The sequence below is a fragment of the Ziziphus jujuba genome, chromosome 11 (genome assembly GCF_031755915.1).
Source record: "Ziziphus jujuba cultivar Dongzao chromosome 11, ASM3175591v1".
In the NCBI taxonomy this organism is placed as follows: Eukaryota; Viridiplantae; Streptophyta; class Magnoliopsida; order Rosales; family Rhamnaceae; genus Ziziphus; species Ziziphus jujuba.
In genome coordinates, this window is record NC_083389.1 from 6,963,352 (window position 1) to 6,987,454 (window position 24,103).

The following is a 24,103-nucleotide window of genomic DNA, read 5'->3' on the forward strand; positions in this document are numbered from 1 at the left end:
CTAAAGCTTCTTCTTTATTTTTTTTTTTGGGGGGGGAAAACGCTTCATTTTTAGTTAAAACTTAATGATTAACGGGAAAAAAAAATTATAATGAGTTTAACTTTAATCTACCATTAAAATGAATTTAGTTTTAATCTACCATTGGCCAGTAAACACATTTCAACAAATAATGACAATTATAAAATATTTGTTGAAAAGAAATAAAAAAAAAATTAATTCATTACATATTACATCATCCAATATGTAATAAATTCAATTACATAAATGAAATTCTAATGGTACATACTTTTTGCTATTTATACTTCAACTTTCACTTTTTTTTATTTTTTTGGGAGAAAAAATTAAACCTCTATTATTTTCAAAAAATATTTGTTCAACAGTTCAAGTAGAGTTGTTTTGTTATTATTATTTCAAAATATTTATTAAATAAGGATCAAAGAAAGACCGAAAGATGCAACGAATAGGTAACTATGTATGCAGTTCGCCATCACTCCACCCCCCATTGTAACAAAAATACTCCAGGAATTTCAGAGCATTGGACACCTAACCCCAGCTAAATGAACTTGAAGATCAAAATATATCAACTCCGAGTAACTCCGAAAGTAGATACAACATGCCCAAGAAATTAGGGAGGAAACAAAAAAAAAAACATGAATTCTTCATCCTTTTGGATAATGCCAATAAACTAATTCAAACCACAAATGAAAAAGTACACACAACCTGCCCGCCTGGGTGAAGTTTATCAACAATAACCAAAGGCATATCCAGGAATGCAAAATAACTCTAAAAAATAAGTCCTACACTGTGCTCTTGCTTCTCATCTAAAATAAAAATAAAACACATCTAATCCAAGACAAAATTACAATTCCCCTCATTGCCGCCTAGTAGGGACCACCTATGCGGTCTCTACCCGTACCTCTCCGATCATCTCGCCCCCTATCCATAAACATATCCCGGCGATACTCTTTTGGCGGTGGGCCACTCCTTAATGGTGACCGACTTCTATCTCTCACATCACGTGACCATCGGCCACGGCTGGCAGGCAGTGGTGGTGGTGGCGGTGGCGGTGCAGCACTAGGTGGAGATGGTGGTCGTCTATCAAATGCTTTCCTTTCACTGAAGAAGTTCTCCCTTCCACGATCTCTATGGCCCCAATCCACAGCCATTTGTCTGTCATTCTTGGTCCTTCCTCTATAGTTATCATCTGGAAAATCCAGCCTATCTCTCCGCAAGTAGTGATCAGGAAACCTTCCATCATGCCCATGCCTGGGAGGAGGCAGACCACCACTTCCAAACTCTCTAGGGCCATCCCTCCCCCAGCCCCGCGGAGGGGACCTGAAGCCATTCATACTCCTTACAGGGGAACGATCAATTGGAGGACCAGGAAGGCGTCTTGGGTGGGGAGCATTTGGGAGGGGCGCACCAGGATAAGCCCTTCGGGGACTTCCTCCGCCTGCATAGCGAAACCTGTTACAGTTGTTACAATACTCTCGCCTGGCAAAGTTTAGGTTTGCACATCTGAAGAGATATAAACAAGAATGCAGAGTTAGATGTTTAAGACTATCTGGAAGTAAGGGCCATAAGAAGAAAAACAGAAACGAACTATAAAAGATGTTGACTATTTCTTCTGATAGGAAAAAAAGATAAATATGACATAAAAATGAGAACAAAAGTAATATCCGAGAGATTTAGTATTTCCACCAAAACATGCAAACTAGAATGAGAATGGCAAATAGACAACTCACAGAGGATCTGAGCAGATCCAGTCTCCTTCTCTTGGTCGCACATTTGGGTTATTTCTACTCAAGCCTTCACTTCTTAATGACCCAGGACCAAAGTCAGGTCCATCAATACCTCTACCAAATGGCCTGCCACCACCCCTTCCTCTAATGAAAGGGGGTGAAGAATCTCGATATCTACCAGAATCCCTTCCATTGCCAAGTTCACGGTTCCGCGGCAGGCCACCCGCATGGTCAAAATTGGAACTGAAGCGATGATCTGACCTACGGCGTACAGGAGAACCAGAACCTGCACGCATTCTATATCCTGGAAAAAGGCAGTGAATTCTAAAGATAAGCAATCACCAATTAGGAAGAAAAACAGAAAATGGATGCATAATGTACAGTAGCTGAAATTTGGTGCTCTTGAACTGCCAATTACCAATTCAACAAAGTTTGCAAGGACTGTTACCATCAGTCAGAGAACCCCCTCACATTGTGTAGTACATAACACATACAAGTTGTGAGAAGAGCATGAGTTCACATGAAAAATACACTTGTTACTTCTCAAACAACTAGCCATGGTCAAAAAAGAGCAATAGCAAAACAAATCATAGTTACTCGTACCCACCAGAAATTTTAACTGCTACTGCTCACAGTCCTTGCGAACAATACAATTCGAACTTCCTATTTCTCAAGAGCCACATCCACATACCTTGTGAAGTGTGAACCATTACATGTTTACTTAACACTTTAACCTATAAATCCGACAAACCAATATTCATGGATCTGAAAGAACCATAACTTAAAACAGCACTGAGGTAGGAGTATGGAAAATAACTTCAACCATATCTGCAGCATGCAGATAGAAGAAGACACGTATGTGGCTCCAAATCCAGAAAAAGAGCAATAATCCCAGTGCAAATTAGTTCATAACCTTCAGATTAAAACATGTCTGCAATGAGCAGTTAACCCCCATAAAACACCACCAAAGAAAACCCACCGAAGTGCAAGTATCCAAATAGTTCAACACCTTACCTGCTCCAAATTTTTGTCCATTTCTTTTCATATGCCTTCTTAATATCTTGTTAAAGACGCTTCAATTAACACCACAAGTTTACCTATAAACCAATGGAAAATGAAGAATTTGCGCCCCAACCACAATGCATAACCACTGTACAATATGATGGGATGAAGAAACTAAGGCATGTCCAAACCCAAGTGAGTAAATTCTCCACAATCGGCGACTCCCTCAAATATTGCCCAATTAGGAAAATCAAAGCATGAGAGTAGTGGGAAGAAAAGAGGATCTCCGAAAGTTCTAAGACAGTAGCACTTTTCTTGAATGATTACCACCCATCACAGGATAATTACAAAGAAAACCTATAGAGTTCAGAAGAAACTACAAAAAAATTCTAACAGAAGTCCCAAAATTCAACCAGTTAAACAGCAATTGCAACAATGCTGAAAAGAAACTTATATTACTAACTACATATATTTTTAGCCCCCATACAACCATCCAAAGGAATAAAACAAAACAAAAACAACAACCAAAAAAATAAAAAAATAAAAAGTCTCAACTAAACCTCTGAATATCATGATGAAAAATCCATTTTACAAATTAAACAATTCTCTGATAACCAAGAATCTAAGAAGCTCAATATTACAAGCAAACAACATCTCCCATAATGTATGCCACATTCCAACAAGGTAAACTCAGGAGCACACGACCAAACTCAATTTATCCATTCTAGCTATCAACCAGACCATGTTTTCCATCTTCTGACAGTAGTTCATGGAAGACCAGCCTTACTGATGGTTACAACTCAAAATATGCATCATGATGGTTTCCTATACATACAATACCAAGTTGTATTCCTGGAATTCTTTAAAAAAATCGCTCACAAGCTTCAGTTTTGATAGGCATTTCCATAAGATGCTTAAATCCCAGTCATAATTACTCCAGAAAAAGTTCAACCCAATACAACTGCCATGGATGTCATAACATGATATAACCCATGCACGCATTTTTAGTGATTCAGAGACGCATGTATTCATGCATAATTCCCACTGTTGGAATCTTCAAGAAACACAATTAACCCATAGTATGTAACACAATTCCCCAGACCATGATCCAATACTGCATTCTTACCAACATGCCTTCCTCAAGATTCAAGTTCTTGCAGGCAACATTCGGAGCTGTAACACATAATAGCAAAATTTATTCGCAGTTTGACACTCCAAAAGTGGTATTAGATCCACATGTTCGACATGCAACATAAGGAATAGAAGACAGGTTGGCAAAACCCATTTGTGACAGCACTAGCACAAACTCATCAGGTAATAATTCTTAACCGCTACTATAGCAACTTGTAACAATCACAAATGTGACGTGGCATATGCTAGATGAAAGAAGTCAAATATTCATTAAAAGACTCAGAAATTTCCATCCATAATTTACAGTCATGCTTGAACAAGCATCATGAAAAAAAGCCATTATGCAAATGACTTCGCTTACATATCACACATGAAACAAGGATAATTCAAGATGTCATGTAGACACAGAGTTATTAAACATATAAGTTTTCTCATTATAATAAATTGTAAAACACCCTCTTGAGCATTTCTTTTTCAAATGGGGAAAAAGTTTTGTCGGAATATCAAAAATCTTATTCATACATGACATCAAAAGAAAAAAAAATCCATAACCAGAAAAGTAAAATATAAGAATGGTAGACACAGCTACAGCGAGATCAAATAGCAAAAGTTCATTCTAACAATGTTCCTTTGGGAAATGGCTTCAAAAATCTTGATCGCTTCATCCAAGATACATATTCATTCATTAGACAGTTCAAAAATTTTATTATGGGATTGAACCAATATGATCAATTAGTTCACGTTATACATCACACGCATTCATTAAAAAGATTGTTCCATCTTTATTGCCTAACTCAGGTCACATGCATAGCTTAACTCACCAACCTAAAGACTCCGCTGCTAGCCTATCTTCCTTCTATATCAAACAATTAAACCTCCATACTGATGCCCAATATGCACAATTAACGATCACCTCTTACCAGGGAATACATGGAAATCCCCTTTCCTCTCACCTAGATATTTTTGCCCCTCACCAAGAGATTTTTGTAAAATCATAATACTACAGGTTAACCGTTAAACAAATTACAGTTAAAAACAAATACTCTTGTATTCATGCTGTCGTGCCTCAGCTCAAAGCTGTCCAAACCAATCACAATTGCTAATGCTACTTGTACCAACAGATATACATATAACTTACACATGTCAGCATAGGCCATAGCCAATAATCTCACCGGAGAAAGGGAGAACAAAAAAAAATAAAAATAATAAAGAGAAACCCCAATAAACCTAGCAACCGCGATCTAGGGTTTACAGACACATCAATTACCCAGCTCAAACAAAGTAATCATATTTTCCAAAAAATAACTTGGGATGCAAAACAAAAAACATGCTCAAACAATTTATTCGATCAATTTGAACATCCATTTCCATCAAAGTACAAACAGAAAAAACAAACAAACACACAGAGCATAAATCAGAGACACGAACCAGGATTATCAGAGATTCGCTCGGAACGAGAGTATGAAGGAGGTTCGCGACGAACCTCGCCAGGCTCGTAATCGCTGCCACGGCCTCCACCTCCACCTCCTGCCCCACCTCCATCGCTATTGGACGGCCGCACGACCAGGCTGCTGAGAAGAGGCTGATGGTGCGGCGTCGTTTGGTCTTTGTCCCTCGAACCCATCTTTCCTTTTTAGCGTCCGTCGGTCGATGAGAGCGGATTTGATCGCCGATATTTTGACGACGAAAAGGAGTATGTAAACCCTAACTCTGGGAATTGGATTTTTCACTAAATTACCGAAAAGGACCAATCTTTTCCCAATTCTATCGGAGCAGCACCCCAGCGGTCTGTGTTTAACTAGAGAGAATCCACGGTACCCTCACTCTAAGCGTAATTTCAAATATAAAGAATAATGATATGGTTATTAGTTATTACTGGCTACTAAATACTATCAAAAAGATTATGCGGAGAAAAAAACACAAGAGAAACGAAAAAGGCAATTTTATGTTTTTAAAATTTTAATTATAACGGCCAATTTTTTTTTATATCGATTAAAATTTATATTGTTTAACTTTTTTTTGATTTTCCAAAAATAATTTTTATTTTTAAAAAATAATTAAATATTATTTTATGCATTAGTACTAGTATTACGTGTAGATTATGCAATAAAATTATACTAAGCACATGTGACCATCATACAAGGGTATTCTCTTTGACTTTTTCTACAGTGTTTTATTTTTAACTAACCCAAAAAAATGTTAAATTTTGAAGTTTCAAAACAAACATAATTTTTTTGTATTTTGAAATCAAAATTGAAATTAATGTTGAAAATATTAAATTAGTACATATAATTAAAACAAAAACAAAAGATAAAGATAAAGCTCCTCCTAATTATATGCTTTTGAATGCCTTTATATTTTGTTTTGACAATAGAGGCATGTTCCGTGAAAAGCATAGTTGCCAAACTTGCCAAACAAATGAAGTGCTAGTGAAACCGATTTCTCTTACGATTTCATAAAATATATATATATATATAGATTGTTTTTGCTCTACTGCTGTTATAAATAGTTTCTTTAATATAACCACTTTCTTCTGGACTCTTAACTGCTCGGAGTTCTAGTTTCCCTAATCGAATTGTATGGATATGTATGCTAATTGATGATCTTTCTTTCATTTTTTTTCTATCCTGTTTAATGGGCTAAATTGAATTACTATAAGTATAATTTGCTTTCATTGCTGTGGATGTTATGTTTATGTTTTTCAACATAAACTTTGGGGTAAGGGTGGAGGAATATCATTTTTAAAGATAATTCGAAGAAACTCATGAATGGTCGTATTACTTTGAAGGATGCCCGGGCAAGGGTGGAGGAATTTCATTTTTAAAAATAATTCGAAGAAGCTTGCGAATGGTATTCTTTGGAGGAAGTCTATTTATCATGAATCCTCGTTATATTGATCGAGGATATTTGAAAAATATCTATATCAATTTATTTTTGATGATGTTATTTTTGTTTTAAAAGAAGTTAATAAAGCTATAGATTTTTTATGAATGTTATTTTTGTTTTGAAATAATTGAATAAAGTGATGATTGAGTAGCAATTTTAGTTAAAAATAAATCCATTTGTTTCCTGAGTAGTATATTAATCTACTTTTTTTTTTTTTTTTTTATCTTTATTAAGATTCTGAATAACGATTGTAATTGATGTACAATTTCCTATCTATATATGCTAACTACCCCAAAAAAAGAGTCATGTTCCAATATACCAATGTATTTAGCAAATATCATATTGGTATTTGAACGAATGTATCCAAATTTTCTATAGATTATGGTTTCAATTACTCATTCATGAAAAAAAATGGTCTTAATAACTTATAATTTATAAATTTTCATTGTTTGTGTACCATTCGTTCCATATATTGTATATATTATCGGTCTATATAATGTATATGTTATCGATCTGCATATTATATATGTTATCTTGAAAAGATAAGTAATAATGCAATGATTTGTATCCTTACTGTGATTAATAAGATAGTTGGACTTTTTTTTTTTTCTTTCTTTTTTATGTTGGAAGAAAATTTAACTGCCCTCACTTTTTTTAAGGTGTAATAGTAAAATAAAAATATCCATAATAAGTATAAGCAGTTCCTTGTCCATTCGGAATAAAAATGATAGATATAACAATCCAATATATTAATAATTTGATTAAGAAAGCATCATTTAAGTTCTTAAGCATTTGATGTAAAATATTTAAAAGAATAACACAAACTATATAATACATACGTTAAGCTTTGAAAAAGTACACATATAACTAAACTGGTATATTTAAAAAAAAAAATGGTAGCATTTGAATTAAAAAAAAAAAGAAATATGGTTCATATAAAATTACAAACTATTGGTTATGTACTTTATGTCAATTTGGAAATGACTAAAACAGAGCAGTAACAACTTTAAATCAGTATGTGTCCCCCCAAAAAAAAAAAAAAAAGAAAAAAAAAAGAAAAAAAAAAAGAAAAAGCAACAACAACTATAAATCAGTGGACTCACCGTGGAGCTCAAGTGGCAGAGTTTCCACATCCAGCCTGGGTGTGCTCGGGATCGAGTCTTTGGGGTAAGGGGACCCTGGGGGCCCAGCCACAGTAGCAAAAAAAAAAAAAACAAAAAAGAAAAAATAACTATAAATCAGTATTGTCAAAAAAAAAAAAATATATATATATATATATATATAAATCAGTTTGGCAACAAATTAAACCTTTATGAGATTATATGTTAAGGTTGGGATGTTTAATTGTTTATTTATTTATTCTTTTACCAATTTATTATTGATTTTTGTAAAGTGAGTGGTCACATGAGCGGTGGCCATCAGTCGTCGGGCGTCAAAAACATGTGCATGTGATGGGTTGTCAAGCAGGATATCGCTACCCGCCACCGCACTCAGCGTCGCAACGAGACAAACACGCCATACACGTGGCGAGAAATCCAGAATGGCGTACGTTGGGATTTTTCCCTCTTTCTTTTATTAATTTAATTTCCAAAATTGACATCTGCTATTAACCTTGTACTAATTTCTCCGCGACGCGCTTTAATTTAGAGGTTGCCGGTGGGGCCCACATTCCCTTCCGCATCGCTCCAAATCTAATAAAAAGCATAAGAGGCGATAATGGCAGAGTCCAGAGAGACTTAAAAAAGAATTAATTCTCGACAAACTCAGCCTAATTAATTATTTTACGCTTCGACACGTGGCCGCACAGCAACCGCCAAATTCCATCAGAAAAAACTAAATTACCAATTTGTCCCTCACCTTCACCGAAAACGATACTGTAAACCTATTCTGTATATATGTATATATATATATATATATATATATATTTCTGTCTGGAGGAAAGATTTATTGGTAGATTAATCTTGATTGTTCGGTAGTGATTCACTATTATTTTATTTAATTAAATACTCTGTTCTTTTCTCGACGATAGACGGAATACCGGTCTCCCTCCCTTGTAACAAACCCAAAAGGAGCACAGCACCTGGCGCACGATAGCACAGGCTCATGTTTATTTGTTTTCCTCGACTTCAAGTATAAATAAAGATCCTTTTTCATTTCCAGAAGTTTTGGTTTTATGCGGACTGGACAAATCTGCGAATTCAATTTGTTCGAGATCTGCTGGATGATCTTTAACGTAGATAGAGTAAGGTACACGATGAATTTCTTCATAGTTTTTTTTTTTTTTTTTTTTTTTTTTAGGTGGTGGTGGTTGTGGTTTTTGATTTTCTTTTTTACTACTCATGCTTGTTTGCTTGCTGAGAAACATTAGGAAATGGAAAGATCAAAGTCATATTTCTTTTTCGATGTGTTTATATGTGCTTCGTGTGGAATTTCATTCGACTGAACTGATGGATCAACTTGTTTATCTTTAGCAAAGCATGTTTTGCAAGTTTCTGTGCACTAGAGCCGAGCATTTGACACTGAGTTCCCTTCTTCTTCTTCTTCTTCTTCTTTTTTCCCCCCCTGGCTTGAAATTATTAGAAGCTGAAATTATGACAAAAGGTACTGAATCCAATTATGGTGATCTGTAACCAAATTTTTACTAAATTTGGTCAAGAGTCGAAACGGATCTAGATTGTCATCTCTATATTTACGATCTTAATAATAATAACAATCCAAACAAAGAAAAAATTGAAGACTATGCTTTCTCTACTAATTGCAAGTATCATAAATGCCTTGAAAGTTGAATCCACGGAACCAATCTTGCTTTAGCACTTTCTCTGTTTTTGATCCGAATTATTGATTCTTATCTTTTAGTCTGACACTTGCTTTTGTGATTGTGATAAAGTTGAAACATTCCGATCCGATTCCTCGAAGTCTCAGACAGCGTTGGTAAAGAAGTGAAATTCCTTTAAATTTTGTGGTATAATTGTTTTAAATCGACCTTTTAGTTTCTGCTTTTCTTTCTTGAGAATCAAACCTTGGAAGTCGGGAGTTGATTGATTGACAGTTGATGCAATGTGGCAGTGTAACCCAAAGACCTTAAAAGGGTGGTTTGAGCTCTGGCATGTGGACACGCCAACGAGAAACTTCCTCGATGTATAAACGCTTGTCCTCCAGAGATAATACGCACACAGTTGATGTGGATTCTAGAGATTATTTGAATACAACAGACATGGAAGAAAACTCTGGTAATTCTATCCAATGACCATAAAACTGTTTGACATACCCAGTATTAACAAATGTTTATATCATTTAAATTTATAGATTATGTATGATACAATGTTAATTGGGATTAATTCTGGATATTCCTTTAGCTCTTTTACAGAACAATGTGGCTGTAGAAACTTCAAACCCTCCTTGGGGGCTTTCTTTCCCACATGTCGTGGTGGCAACCATATCTCCATTCTTATATGGATATCATTTGGGGTTTGTGTCCTGTCTTGAATCGGTCTTTATGATCTTTGTATCCCTGAATAGGTTTTTCGTATAAGCAAGAAATTGAGATAATTGCATCATTCCTTTTTTCACATTTTATTGCAGGGTAGTAAATGAACCACTTGAAAGCATTTCTCGTGATCTCGGTTTCAGTGGCAATGCACTGGCAGAAGGTAAATGGAGTACTTGATTTTCTTTTATATGCCCTTGTCCAGCATCTTATTTCAGCACACAGCTCTCTGTTCTAATGAATTTTATTATTTCTTTTGAAATGAAGGTCTGGTTGTCAGTACGTGTTTGGGTGGTGCCTTCATTGGATCTTTGTTCAGTGGAATGATAGCTGACGGAGTTGGGCGCCGTAGAGCTTTTCAGTTGTGTGCACTGCCTATGGTTATTGGTGCTGCAGTGAGGTAATTTATCATTTCCTATCACAAAACAAGTATAGCTATAAGTTTGTTGCCCCCTCCTCTTCCGCCCACCCCCTCTTCTCTTCCCCACCCCTCTGAATAAAAGTCAAAACTATGCAAAATGAAGTTCAATATTTTTCCCCTTTCTTTTTATTCTTTACTATCTTCCGTTGTTATAAAATATAATTATCATTATGCTAAAACACTTATCATTATATTGGCAATTGTTTTTTGTACCACAAATCGTTTGATTGATAACCCTCAGTACTCATATGCAACTTTCTATTTCCCTTGCTTCTCGTATAATGAGAGAGACTGTTAATCTAATAAAGAAAACCTGCATCTTCAGTGCTACAGCCAAAACTATTGCTGGTATGCTTTTAGGAAGGTTACTTGTTGGGGCTGGTATGGGTCTGGGTCCTCCTGTCGTGTCTCTTTATGTAACAGAGGTATGCAAACTGTTGCTTCTGGTTCCTCTTTGATTCTTACATAGATTTTTCTAGCTTCCATGTGAATATGTGCTTGTGTGTCTGATTTTGCTCCACTTCAACAAGCAGGTTTCACCAGCTTTTGTGAGGGGTACCTATGGAAGCTTCATCCAGCTTGGAACATGCCTTGGTCTTATGGCAGCCCTTTTTGTTGGAATACCTGTAAAAGAAATTGCTGGCTGGTAAGAATGTATGCCAGATCCATAGCATCTTAATTCATATTTAATCTTTCAAATATATATCTTAGCTTTTGTGCTCAGGTGGCGTGTTTGTTTTTGGTTATCTACAATCCCAGCTGCAACACTTGCTCTTGGCATGGTGTTTTGTGCAGAGAGTCCACATTGGTTGTATAAGGTCTGTTCTCATTCATTTATTCTGTCTGGGATAAATCTCTTGAAATTGTTACTTGAGTAACTCTTTTATTTGAAAGAAGTCTTTGTGCCACCATTGAATATGACCTAATTAAGGTGGAATGGCAAAAAAGATTTACTCGCCTCTCTTTCTTTTTCCCCCCAGCTCAAAAAAGGGGAATAAATAAATAAATAAACATTTTTTTCTTTTTCTTTTTCTGAACAAGTCTAAGCAAAGGGCTTGTACTATCATATCAATATATGGACTCCTGCTGTTGGCAACAGTTTGGTCAAGGAAAACTAATGCTTCACTGTTATGATATAGCAAGGAAAAACTGCTGAGGCAGAAGCTGAATTTGAGAGACTCCTAGGAGTATCACATGTCAAAATTGCAATGGGAGAATTATCCAAGACGGACAGGGGAGATGACATGGATACTGTGAAGATTTCAGAATTGTTATATGGTCGCCATTTTAGAGGTAGATATAATCCTTCTTGTTGGTGTTTCTGGAATCTGTTGCTATATATATCCTCTCTCCTTGATTTTCACTTATGCTTTTTTGCTTCTGTTTCACTCTGCCTATTTTCGCTTGTTGCTTTGTTTTTCATGTATTCCTTTTGCAGTTATTTTTATTGGATCAACCCTGTTTGCTTTACAACAGCTATCTGGTATAAATGCTGTGTTTTATTTCTCTTCAACTGTTTTTAAGAGTGCTGGAGTACCATCAAACCTTGCAAATGGCTTCATAGGAATTGCAAATTTAATAGGTATAACTTTGATTAATATTAATCCAGTTTCCTGTCAAGATGGTTGCTCTCTGTCTGTTGACTTTAGAATTTTGATTGTTTTCAGGGTCAATTTTTGCAATGGTTTTGATGGATAGGCTAGGAAGGAAGGTGCTTCTCCTGTGGAGCTTCTTTGGAATGGTAAATTGTAACACAATTCTTCTGGACCAAAAATATAGAATTGAGAAATTGTCTATAATGTTACTACCTCATGTCTAGAGCAAGTGAAAAGTGAAGGGATTATTCGGAACAAGCTTATAATCCAAACCATGGGGGAGAAATATTCATTGGCTATTATCCCAGTCTCCCAGTCTATCTATGTTGTATTATGTGCTACTGAAAAATTGATAAAAATACTTCTTTCTTGCGCTGCTCAGCCAGAAATTCTCTCTCTGCTTATGATTTCAAACATTTAAGTGCATTTTGAAATCTTGCGAACCCTTTCCTTATATATCTTGCTTTTATATTGTTTTAGGCAATATCGATGGCTATTCAAGTTGCAGCAGCAAGTTCTTATGCATCAGGCACTTACTCTTTGTACCTATCTGTTGGTGGTATGCTGATGTGAGTACTGCTTTTACTTAGACATCTTAAAGATGAATGTTCTATATTTGTTGAAGGCATCTAATAGAATATAGCAATAGACATTAACTGGTTTTAGTGTAATTGGTGACGTGTTTTCTGAAGTGTAAACATTATGCTATGAGATTGTGTTAACATGACATTGATTACATTCTTCTTCCAGAAATACTAGTAAATAATGGAAATATGGAATGCCATATTTCTGACAATTTATAGAACATTATTGCAAAATCTTTGAGAACTTGGTGTTCAGTTGAGATGCATTTTTGGTTTTAATCCAAACTATCATTTTAAGCAACTCAGATGAGTGAGTTGGAAAGAATATGCTGAACGATTAAAATGAAATTTGACATCTGTTCAGTTACCCCCAATATCCTGGCAGCCAAATGGATGCTAATTGACTGTATTTCGGAAGGCCATCTGTGGGTGGGGTGACAAGAAGTAAGCAACTTTGGGAGATTATTGTCGAAATTCAGATTTTCAATAAGAATTACTTTATGCAGGTTTGTTTTGACATTTGCTCTAGGAGCTGGTCCAGTTCCAAGTCTCCTCCTCCCAGAAATTTTTCCTAGCCGAATCAGGGCAAAAGCTATGGCAATTTGTCTGTCAGTGCATTGGGTAATTTTCTTCTACCTTTTATTTTTTTACTCCCATATTTGTTTCCTCTACACAAGTAGGGGTTTAAATTCAATGGGAAGGGGTCATGCAATAATGCTTGGACGGTTCTATTATTTGGTGAAAAAGGAGCTGGGGTGCTACGTATGCTTATATAATTGCAGCAGCTTTTTGCAAATATTCATCATGAGCTGACTTTCCTACTCGTTGAGGTTTTGAAGTCAAGAATTTTACTTGAATCATCTAATAGTTTCTCCAACCTTGCTTTTCAGGTGATAAATTTCTTTGTGGGATTGCTGTTTTTGCGTCTGCTGGAACAACTAGGGCCACAATTATTGTATTCTATGTTCGCCACCTTTTGTTTGATGGCGGTTGCTTTCGTTAAAAGAAATGTGGTGGAAACCAAAGGGAAATCACTTCAAGAAATTGAAATAGCGCTTCTTCCACAAGAATAGAGGTGCTTCGATGGGAAACACACTGGTGGAAATTTACTTGCTAGGTTATGTTTTGCTAAAATGATGCAACTAAATCTTCTAGGGAACTGCATTTACGATGTAAAAGCTCCATGAAGCAGTTGCTGATTATTTGATGGAACAAACCCATATATTGGGGTGCATATTAATTATACTATAGAGAATAGCAGGTTTAATTTAGAAAACGGTTGCCTTGGCATCCGAAATTGGTATTTTTTTTGTAAGAAATTAGTTGGATTTTCCATATCTGTTTTCATTTGATGGAACAAATGTGACCTTGCAGGCCATCATATCCTAAATGCATGGATGACGATCCTGGACTTTATTCCATCTGTCGGCATGAGATATAGAAGGGTTACTAGTAATGGTTCATTTGTTTATGTTTCTCTGTTTTTTTTTAGAACTCTCTGTCCTCTTGCAGTTATATTCTTGAATATTTTGCAAAATTAGAAAATAATTGTACGCAAAATTTTTAAGAGACTTCTTCCAAAACGTAGAATGTAAAGAGAGAGAAGGAAAAACGAATAAACCCTTCTAATGTCGTCGAAAGTATTATTTTGGGACAAATAAGACCCATATTCAATAGATTTCAAGATACTATCGTTTCTTTTATTAACTTGGCCTGATTGCAATGAACGATTGAACCTTGGACTTGAACTCATTTTTGAACAATGATTAAAAAACCGCCAACAAAATTCTTCATTAGTAAGGTAAAGTATTACAAGAATTACTTTGGTACAACCAATACCCATATCGAATAGATTTCAAAGATATTTTCACTCCCCAATAATAAATTAAAAGATCTCCTCTCTGATGAACAAAGCAGAAAAAAGAGCCTAATCTGTGGCTTTCCAGAAACTCTACAAACACTAAATGATGTCAACAAATTCATAGAAGAAACTATATATGCCTTTGACTTTGAGGTCAGGGAAACTCTATGGAAAAACCTGTACTTGTAGTTGTAACATTCATTGGGCCGAAGTCTTCAAAATCCGAATCCGAATCCATTTCATCGTAATCATACCACCCACCAGGAGAATCCTCATCTTGTCCATTTTTGGAGGAAGGAACGTGGAGTTCAGATAGGGGAACTGGAAGAGGCTCTTCCTTGAAATACTTCTCATTGAAGAGTTCCATTGCAGTAGCTCTCCTAGATGGGTCGTAACAAACAAGTTTTTTGACCAGAGAGATTTCTTCGGCAGTACGGTTGAGGAGGCAGGCTTCCAAACCAATTGGATTTTCCACCTTGTTAAAGGAGATTGTCCTGTAATCGGGAAGTTTAACACACCCTGGCCAGGTTTCCTCATTTAAGTTGCCCAAAACACTCATAATTCTGCTTAGCTGATCAATATCAGAAGTTCCAGGGAAAAGGGGCTGCAGAGTACAAAGCTCCGCAAGAATACAGCCCAACGACCATAGATCAATCTCCAAACCATAGCTTGTGGATCCATAGAGAAGCTCTGGTGCTCTGTACCAACGAGTTCCAACACAGGATGTAAGGGAACCTTCTCTATTGTCTCCAGCCTCCTCTGCCTCAAACGAACATGAACTTTTGAATGGATCATCCTCTCTGTCGCTTGTCGTACATGTGGCTAGGCAAGAAGTATCTCCATCTTGAACATTTGTATCCTTATCTAAATTTTTAGACTTTAGCTCATCTAACACTTTGAAATATTCTTCTTTACTCATGGTTACATGCTCTTGACCTCTGAACCCTCCTTGACTTGAGGTGTCTGTGTCAGGAGTAATGTCAGATGGCCGGAAGGCATCTGCCTGGCTGAGAGGTTCTCCTGGGTCTTCTTCATATGGTTGTGGATTCTCACCAGAAGCAACATATCCAGACTCCAGTAGTATCCTTGCCTGAAAACAAAGTCATACTATAACACTTACTCCATGATAAATCAATGACAAATTAACAAAACCATGCAACAGATTGGTTACATAAGACATTATCACAACAAACATGGAAATCTACAGATCTTATAGTTAGAAATGTTCTGAATGGTAACTTTTGTTGCCTTTTGGCTATCATTAAACATTAAAATCTTTTCATTAGCCAAGGTACTCATCGACTTTACCAAGATGTCACAATTACCATAAGCAAACACATTAATAAGGAACATATTTCTGCTTTAAATCCTCATATTTTAACCAGCCAATGGCAGATGAACAATCAAAATTTTCACCCAGTTTTTTAATCCTTCATTTATCAACCATACATTTTCAATAAGATGCTACATGCTACCTATAAACTCTTGAAACTATTTAGCATAACTAATACTTTGCTTTGAACCAGTAATTGGAAACATATATAGTTTCCATGAAGCACAAGTCCTTTTGGTTACTCCAGGGAGGAAATATGATAGGATGGCGGTTGCTCTTAATTCTGATAAGACACCTTAACAACACTTTGATTAAAAAAATAATACAGTCCGTATATAATCACTAAAAAGCATTCTGTATTAAAGCCATTAAATCACACAGAGAGTGTTAAATAAAGATTTGAAAAAAAAAAAAAAGATTTGAGCTAAAAATTACTACTTTCGGTTCTAAACTTGCACCAAATCAGTAATTCCAGATACATAACAAAGAAGACCATAAATTTATAAATTTAAGAAATTTTCTTTTTGCCACGAAAAATAAAAAGAAATCTTATACGTTGGATATAAAGCAATAAGACCAATTCTATAGAAATTAAAAAAAAAAAAAAAAAAAAAAACAGTACCTGCCCAAAATCAGCCAACTTGAGCACTCCTTCATCAGAGACCAACAGATTGCTGGGCTTCAAATCCCGATGCACGATCATATTCCGATGACACACGTCGACCCCAGAGAGAATCTGGAGAATCCATCGCTTGAGCTCGCCAACACCAATCCCACCACCACCACCACCACCTTCCCTCTTCTTGGCCTCCTTGATGACGGAAGCCAAGTCGGTCTTGAGGAACTCCATGACGAGCACGGCATCCTCATCCTCGCGCCAGAAGTACTCGTGCAATACAACGACGTTGGGCGAGTTGTGGAGGATCTGGAGGGCCTCGATCTCACGGAAAGCGGACTGGTAATCGTGGACCTCCTTGAGCGCCACGATGAGATTGTCGGACAGCCGACGTGCTCTGTAGACGTCGGAATAGGCGCCGGAGCCTACCCGCTCGAGGATCTCGTATTTCTGGATAATCTCGGGTCGGGTATGGATGCTCCAGCTCTTGGGTGGTGGAGGGTCCATCTCAAGAATACCAAACCAGAGATAGAAAGAGAGAGAGAGAGAGAGAGAGAGAGAAGAAGAGGGTTTTGAAGGGTTTACTTTATGGGTGCTGAGAAACTTCAAAGACGGTACTTTTTATGATTTTCTCAGACGGAGAAAGGCGTTGTAGACTTACTGTATGGATGATGATGACGATGAACAGAGATGAATGAAAATAATTAAAGGTGCCACTTTTTATTTTAATTTTTTTTTTATCTGCTTCCTGAGAATTAAAATTGAGTATTGCTATATGTTAGTAGGATGCCTGTTATCATTCTACATGAATTAAAATCGGGTATTACTATATATATTATTAGTGTTGATTATCACTATCGGCCATAACGGTGAATTTTTATATATGGTATCTATTATTATATAATTTTTTTTATATATTTATATATATATATATATATATAAATATATTGTTACATAAAATGATAACAATTACCCCAGACAACAAATAACATTATTAATTAAAATTTATTTTTTTTATTATTTTTTTCTCCCCTCGTTATTATTTTGGCCAACCACTTTTTTCTGTTTTTTCATTATCATTTTTTATAAAATGACTTTCTATAAATAAATTTTATTTTTTCCATTCATAAATATAAATTTGTAGATATTATAGTTTTGTTTGAACATTCAAGATGGCTTCATTTTGCTTATAGTACTACTAGAAATTCGAGCATGGTTTATGTAATTTTAATTTTCACATCTCCTATCTATTTATTTATTTATTTTTTTAATTTATCACCATATAATCATCAAGTACACACATTTTTATTTCTTTGATTCCACAAAGCAAAACAATATAGCATCTGAAAGTATATATGATGTGGTGTCAAAGCTTTTCATACGTACTTGGACCAAATCAATATATTCTATATTTGGCTTGTACAGCACTAAAGCAGAAAATAAATTTTTAAGCCATTAATTAAAGTCTATATTTGAAGCTTTGGATTACAATACAAAAAGATTTACAAATCCATATTTACTCACGAAACAATCATAATCTCAGATGGAAAAGATATTTTTTGAATAATGGAAAAATATATGACTTATATTATATATTTGGTTTCTTATTCTTAAAGACCCCTAACCATATTTGATGTATGTCTCCGTTGGGCATTTATGAATTTCAAACATATTCTTGTCCATTCTCTTGGTCCTTTCCTTTGATTTGAAGTTTGGATATTATTTTGATACATGGTCCTCTAATCGGAGACACCGTGACTCCTGTTCTCTCATTGTATAGGAAGCCAAATATACGTATAAAAAACTTCAATGGAGCTGACAGAGAGCAGAGAAAGACAACGAAGAAACCAGCGGCTAGAAGATGGTAATCAGTAAAAATAAAGAAGCAAGGTCTCACTTGGCTTGTTACTGTATGTACAAAATTCTGAGATACGTCCACTTTGATATTAATGCAGCCTATACACTGCCAAATGCTTAGACAAGAAGAGGCACAAGGGAGTGGAGGCTCTCTGCTACCCCATTATGATCTATCTAATTCTACCTCTTCACATTCATTAGGGTCTTTCCTGCAGAAAGAAGACAAGTACTTTTAGGGGGGCTGTACTGTTTCAATCTTTATGGCCATAAGGTGGGGAATTGATGAGGGTGGTTTGGTCATTTGACAGGCAAAAAAGCCAAGTGAATAGTCATTTTGGGGCCATGGAAAGATATGAAGTCTAGATTCTGGTGTAAGCTGCTTGGGGATCATTGTCATTTCATTTTGGCTGAATATAAGTGGTTATAAATCATAATATATTGTCTTTCGACTATTCTATTCATCTGGGGATCGTTGTCATTTCATTTTGGCTGAATATAAGCGGTTATAAATCATAACACATTGTCTTTAGACTGTTTACTTCAAGAGTTGGAGAAGATTAACTTCATTTTGTTGGAAGTTGTTAAAACAAAAATCTCATTCAAGGGTCATTTCTGCAGGGTTGAAGAAACATATAGAGCAGCCACAAGAATTAACAAACCAAGGATAGAGAAAATGGAATTCATGATATATTTGATACATAGAAAACAAAGCCACATATATCCAGACATATTTTCCCCACTAGTACACAAGAGAATGAACAATTCCCTCCACCTCCCCTCTAAACCAGTTTCCAAAATGCAAAAAGAGCAATGCTTAGTACAAATTTGTAACTTCCACTACAATTGACACGTAATAATATCACAGCCTATCAGCAATAAAACCCCAAACAATACCAAAATAAACATTCTACTCCAAAAGATGGCTGAAAATCATCCCATTCTGGCTTTGAAGTATCCTAAGCTGCACAGCCTCCACAGACGATGCTCCTGAAAAAAAGAAGCAAGTCCACTAAGTCATACCAGAGCCACAAGTGGTAATTGCTAGACTAGAATTCGTGAAAACAGTGAACCATATTTCAACTATGTGATATTTTGACACTTTCAATTACCAGATGAATAAATTCTGGAGGTTGTAAAGGTTTAAATTAGCAGCCTTTCGTTAAGCAAACTAGAAAGTTTACTAGTTTAGAAAAAAATAAGTCATAAAAGTTGTTCAAACCCACTTAGGAATCACATTTCTTTTCTCTCATGCCTGGATCCAACTGAATGGTCCTTTTCTCGCTTTGTCCTCCATATCTGTTACCGGTCCACCATCAAGGTCCCAGTCTATAGGAGACCATGGAAGAAAAAAACAGGACAGCAAACATGTTACGTACATTTAAAATTTACCCAATGCACTTTACATTTTTATTTCTCTCTTTATTTTCTTGGATGTTTATTCCAACCATATATACTTGCTCTAGAATTTGCTTCTTTTTTTATTCCTTGTGTGTTAATTTCTCCCAAAATGTACTTTCTAGCCAATCTTCTGACTATTTCTTGATTATGCTCTTCAATAACTTAAAGATTGGTGGTCACATGGGGTTGTCGATTTGTTCATGAAGACCATCAGTCTGCATTTCATTGTTTGGAAAAAAAGAAAATCATGATGGCGACCTCCATGTTATTATTAGATTAGGAATTACTGTGTCACTTAGAAGTTCCTAGTAATTTCTTATTCAATGCAAGACGATAAGACATTTGAGCAACAAAGAAAAAAAAAAAAAATGAGATAGAACTTAACCACTTACACCATTGAGCAACCAGACCTCCGGTGCCTTTTCTTTCGTGCCATTTCCTTCCTTCGTGGAGGTTGAAGAACAACCTTAATAGCAGTATCAAAAACAGCTTTGACATTCTAATTGATCAAGCAGAGTTGATTGTCAGCAACTTAAGCATTTTCAAACTAGTAGGTTTGAAAGATTAGATGTGAAACAAGTTTAAGATTTTATACCTGCTGAGTCTTAGAGCTGCACTCTATATAAGCCGCAGCACCAATTTGCTTTCTCAGTTCCTCTCCCTGTTTCATAAGCAAAATGAGCTCCCCTTTCATGAATATAATCCACAAATACTTTTCGAAAAAATAAAGAAAACATACTTGTGCTGATGTTATGACATTAGATCCCATATGATCAGCTAAATAACCTCTGTCGTCGCGAAGGTCTGAAATAGATGAAGCATCCATGTCATAATAATATCCAAAACATTGCCTCTGTTATCCATTTTGAAAAAGAATGCATGCCAATTAGCCTACCTAGCTTTGTTCCAACAAGAACAATTGGAACGTTGGGTGCAAATCGTCGAAGTTCTGGCATCCACTGAGAAAAATAAATTCGAAAGAAATGAATTCCAGCACTCATAAGCTAAAACTAATCAATCAAGAAACAAAAGCTCTCTACAAAAGGGCAAAGCAACAACCACTAACGCTTTAATCTTAAATAAAAAGGGCACTACTTTTCCCAAAACTTAATTGAAATAACAGAAAAAAAATAGTAAAAAAAGGTAAACAGCAATAAAAAAAATGAAGAGAAAGAAAAAGACATTAGGGGAAAAAAAAAAAAAAAAAAAACAAAGTACCTTCTTAAGAACATTTTCATAGCTTGCCCTGCTAGTTAAAGAGAAAGCTAGCACAAATATGTCTGCACCTCTGTAACTCAGCGGCCTCAACCTGCTGTAGTCTTCTTGACCTTTTAAACCATGGAAAAAATGAAAACTTATCAGAAAATCAAGGACCAACTAAAACCCTAAACCATAATAGATGTACTGAGCATACAGGAAGAACTATTTCACCTGCAGTGTCCCATAGTCCCAAGTTGACAATGCTTCCGTCCACAGCCACATTAGCACTAAAATTGTCAAACACAGTAGGTATGTAATCCTGCCACAGAGAAAAACATAAATATTGAGAGACAGAGAAACAATCATGAAGTCTTAACACACCCACCATTTTTTTTTTTAACCCATTTTTTGAAATCTTTTCCTGCTTGTTTTATGCAGTAAGTTTTCAAAGTCTAAAACAGGTACAAGAAAAACTTAGAAAATAAAAAAAGGATCTGGAAGATTAAATGAAACCATTTATACAAGCATTTTAAAAAATGTAAAGGAAAAAAAAGAAGGGGGACAATTATCGGATGGGGTCCTGAAAGACTCACAGTGGGGAACTTGTTGCTGGTGTAACAAATGAGCATACAGGTCTTCCCTACAGCTCCATCCCCAACTGTGACACATTTAATGAACTTTGAAGCGCTCATCCTCTTAACCCCACCCCACAACTAGAGCTGATACTTTCCCTTTTAACTGCAGCACCACCAATACATATATATATATATACTTGAGTCCTTAAACTTGAGCTAAAGAAAACAAGAAGCTTCAAGAAAAAGATTGGAACCTGGAAAACAAATGAAGAAGAAGAAGTAGAGAGAGAAAATTGTCCGTTTTTGATGAAATGTGAGCTGAATATAGAAGAAGCAAAGCCTCTCTTTTAGTTATAAGAGATTAAAAATGAGAGAGAGAGAGAGAGAGAGAGAGAGAGATGCACTGGTGTTGTTTTTAGTCAAAGGGTCTAGCTCCACTTTTTCATCCCCCTAAATAAAATTCAAATCCAACAGAATTTTTTTTTTTTTTTTTTGAAATGCAGAATGTGGGCCCCTCTCTTAAACGGTACCCTCCATTGCTGGCTTCCAAATTGTCGTCACTTAAACATGCCTACATGCCTACACACACATACAGATACCGTCTATTATTTAATTTATTGCAGAGGTTGGCAGGGTTAGATTTGTTTATTTACTATTTACTTCTTTTTTTATGTTTTTTCTGTTTTTGGTCTGAAGTTGGTAGGATTGATTTCATAGACCGCCTAAATTCTCAAACCTCAATTAATGCCATGCTCGACAACAGACTTTTTCAAAACCTGCATTTACAGCTCCAACTTCTTTTGTATTTTCATCTGGGATTCTTCATCTTAAATTGAACCCAAAAAAAAAAAAATTGTTTCTTTTTTAACTAACACCTTTCCAACATGACCAGGTATGTAAAAGAACTCGGTCATATTCATTTTACTCTATGAACATAGGAAAAAAAAAAAAAAAAAGAGAAGGTACAGATCATCCAAAGCAAATTATGTATACTTAAAAGCTTTCAACATCCTTATATATGTCCAATCTTGAGCAAACTCTCATTCTGAAAACCAATATCCAACTAAATTGTTTAATTTCCAACAAGAAATTTGTTTGGAAATTGATAAATCCAGAACGTATATATTAATCATAAGTTCTCAAAATAATTTTTTATATCATTATAAATTTCTACCAAAATTTACAAATGAAACAACCCAATTTTTGCAATCATTAATATTGTAGTCTCTCAGAAAATTAAATTTTAGTAGCCGATTTCGTTTGCTTATTGGGAACATTGTCTTCCTTGTTTTTTAAGCACAACAGGTGCTTGCTGTATTGAAATGTTGGGCACTAAAAAGCACAAACCAACAACCACAGGAAGACATAGATGTTGTAATTCTTTATTACCATCTTCTTTGTCACGTAAAAGCACTTCTAATAGCTTTAAGGAATTATTTTACTTAATTTGGGAAGTTGTACTACAGTTGGGGAATTTATTTAGGCTTTCAAAGGCTTTCGAAATTTTGAACAGACTTAAAATCCGACCGTTAGATTTTTATTGTTGATGCTGTCCCTATTCATACACATGCAGAGATTTAGATTTTTGGATTTGATTATTATTAGAAAAGGATGGGGCTCACATGTCCGGCTGGTTCCCAATTTGCACACATCTCCGTGTCACATCAGCCATTTGAATTTCTCGGAAAGTATTTGTTTTCTTGATAATAATTTTGCATTATGTCATTAACTATCCCAAGCGTTATACCTTGCAATGAGTCTTACAGCAAAAAACTCCCCTCTTTTTCTTTTTTTGAGGAAAAAAAAAAAAAAAAGGAACAAAATTTGCTCCGAGTTGGTTGAAGGATCTAAAGGAAAAGATTTAGCTGTCTCTCATAGACAGGTACCAATCTGCAGACAAAGTTATTGATATTACAAAAACTTGGTGGATTATATGCTTTTGCAGTCAAATTCGAAATAATGGACAAATTTCTAATCACTTTCAATCATATAATTTCTCTTTGGGTATTTCCAAAGTTCTTAAGCTTTGTAACAAGTTCACGTGCATATCCTAAACCAATAAGATATTACCACGCAAGCTTTCTTTTAGCATAAACATATTTAGCTTTAGGTTGGCATTATCAATGTCAAATTGAGAATGAAAGCTGCTGAAAACTTATAAAAATATGAAAGGCTTATGCAATGTCACGTTTATTTGTATTCCATTTAAATTTGTTTAGAAATATTAGACAAAGAAGAAGAAGAATCCAAATCCAAAAAAACCAACATCCCCAAATCAGCAGAAATATACCTTTTACAAACAAATTGGACAAGGGTAAAGATGCCAAGAAGATTTCGTAATACGTGGAAAGATTTTCAAAGTCTATTATCTTAGGGTATGGAGTCTAAGAATTAGTCTTTTGACAATTCCGTAAT

General features: G+C 35.4%; 4 protein-coding genes and 1 long non-coding RNA gene across 15 annotated transcripts; 2 read left to right on the plus strand and 3 right to left on the minus strand.

Moving 5' to 3' along the window:
* Positions 1-646: 646 nt before the first annotated feature.
* LOC107431812 (uncharacterized) lies at positions 647-5,738 on the minus strand. Of its 3 annotated transcripts, XM_048464991.2 has the most exons (4): positions 5,304-5,445; positions 2,161-3,917; positions 1,746-2,046; positions 647-1,518 (listed from the first exon to the last, which is right to left on the minus strand). In XM_048464991.2, the coding sequence occupies exons 3-4, from the start codon at positions 2,036-2,038 to the stop codon at positions 882-884; spliced, it is 930 nt and encodes a 309-aa protein (XP_048320948.1). In that variant the 5' UTR covers positions 2,039-2,046; positions 2,161-3,917; positions 5,304-5,445; the 3' UTR covers positions 647-881. The 3 variants fall into 3 exon arrangements, with proteins under 3 accessions (XP_048320948.1, XP_048320946.2, XP_048320947.1); XM_048464989.2 differs by lacking the exon at positions 2,161-3,917 and having other exon boundaries at positions 5,304-5,738; XM_048464990.2 differs by having other exon boundaries at positions 1,746-3,917.
* Positions 5,739-8,674: 2,936 nt separating this feature from the next.
* On the plus strand, positions 8,675-14,319 carry LOC107431794 (probable plastidic glucose transporter 2). Of its 9 annotated transcripts, none has more exons than XM_016042786.4 (15): positions 8,679-9,008; positions 9,649-9,723; positions 9,811-9,991; positions 10,118-10,229; positions 10,344-10,411; positions 10,516-10,648; positions 10,995-11,094; positions 11,203-11,315; positions 11,394-11,487; positions 11,809-11,962; positions 12,108-12,251; positions 12,337-12,410; positions 12,745-12,833; positions 13,355-13,469; positions 13,739-14,319. In XM_016042786.4, the coding sequence occupies exons 3-15, from the start codon at positions 9,868-9,870 to the stop codon at positions 13,919-13,921; spliced, it is 1,503 nt and encodes a 500-aa protein (XP_015898272.1). In that variant the 5' UTR covers positions 8,679-9,008; positions 9,649-9,723; positions 9,811-9,867; the 3' UTR covers positions 13,922-14,319. The 9 variants fall into 9 exon arrangements, with proteins under 9 accessions (XP_048322022.1, XP_015898272.1, XP_015898271.1 ...); XM_016042785.4 differs by having other exon boundaries at positions 9,828-9,991; XM_016042787.4 differs by having other exon boundaries at positions 9,649-9,692; positions 9,828-9,991.
* A 295-nt stretch (positions 14,320-14,614) lies between these two features.
* LOC107431795 (cyclin-dependent kinase F-1) lies at positions 14,615-17,472 on the minus strand. The gene is made up of 2 exons (XM_016042792.4): positions 16,665-17,472; positions 14,615-15,799 (listed from the first exon to the last, which is right to left on the minus strand). The coding sequence occupies exons 1-2, from the start codon at positions 17,163-17,165 to the stop codon at positions 14,864-14,866; spliced, it is 1,437 nt and encodes a 478-aa protein (XP_015898278.3). The 5' UTR covers positions 17,166-17,472; the 3' UTR covers positions 14,615-14,863.
* Positions 17,229-18,976, plus strand: LOC125419666 (uncharacterized). The gene is made up of 2 exons (XR_007238544.2): positions 17,229-17,368; positions 18,439-18,976. It is a non-coding gene; the product is annotated as an uncharacterized LOC125419666 (long non-coding RNA).
* A 189-nt stretch (positions 18,977-19,165) lies between these two features.
* LOC107431777 (rac-like GTP-binding protein ARAC7) lies at positions 19,166-22,112 on the minus strand. The gene is made up of 9 exons (XM_016042768.4): positions 21,943-22,112; positions 21,707-21,851; positions 21,345-21,432; positions 21,132-21,241; positions 20,809-20,872; positions 20,653-20,717; positions 20,509-20,574; positions 20,306-20,412; positions 19,166-19,502 (listed from the first exon to the last, which is right to left on the minus strand). Exons 2-9 carry the CDS (start codon positions 21,803-21,805, stop codon positions 19,472-19,474), a joined length of 630 nt encoding a protein of 209 aa, XP_015898254.1. The 5' UTR covers positions 21,806-21,851; positions 21,943-22,112; the 3' UTR covers positions 19,166-19,471.
* Between the last annotated feature and the right edge of the window lie 1,991 nt (positions 22,113-24,103).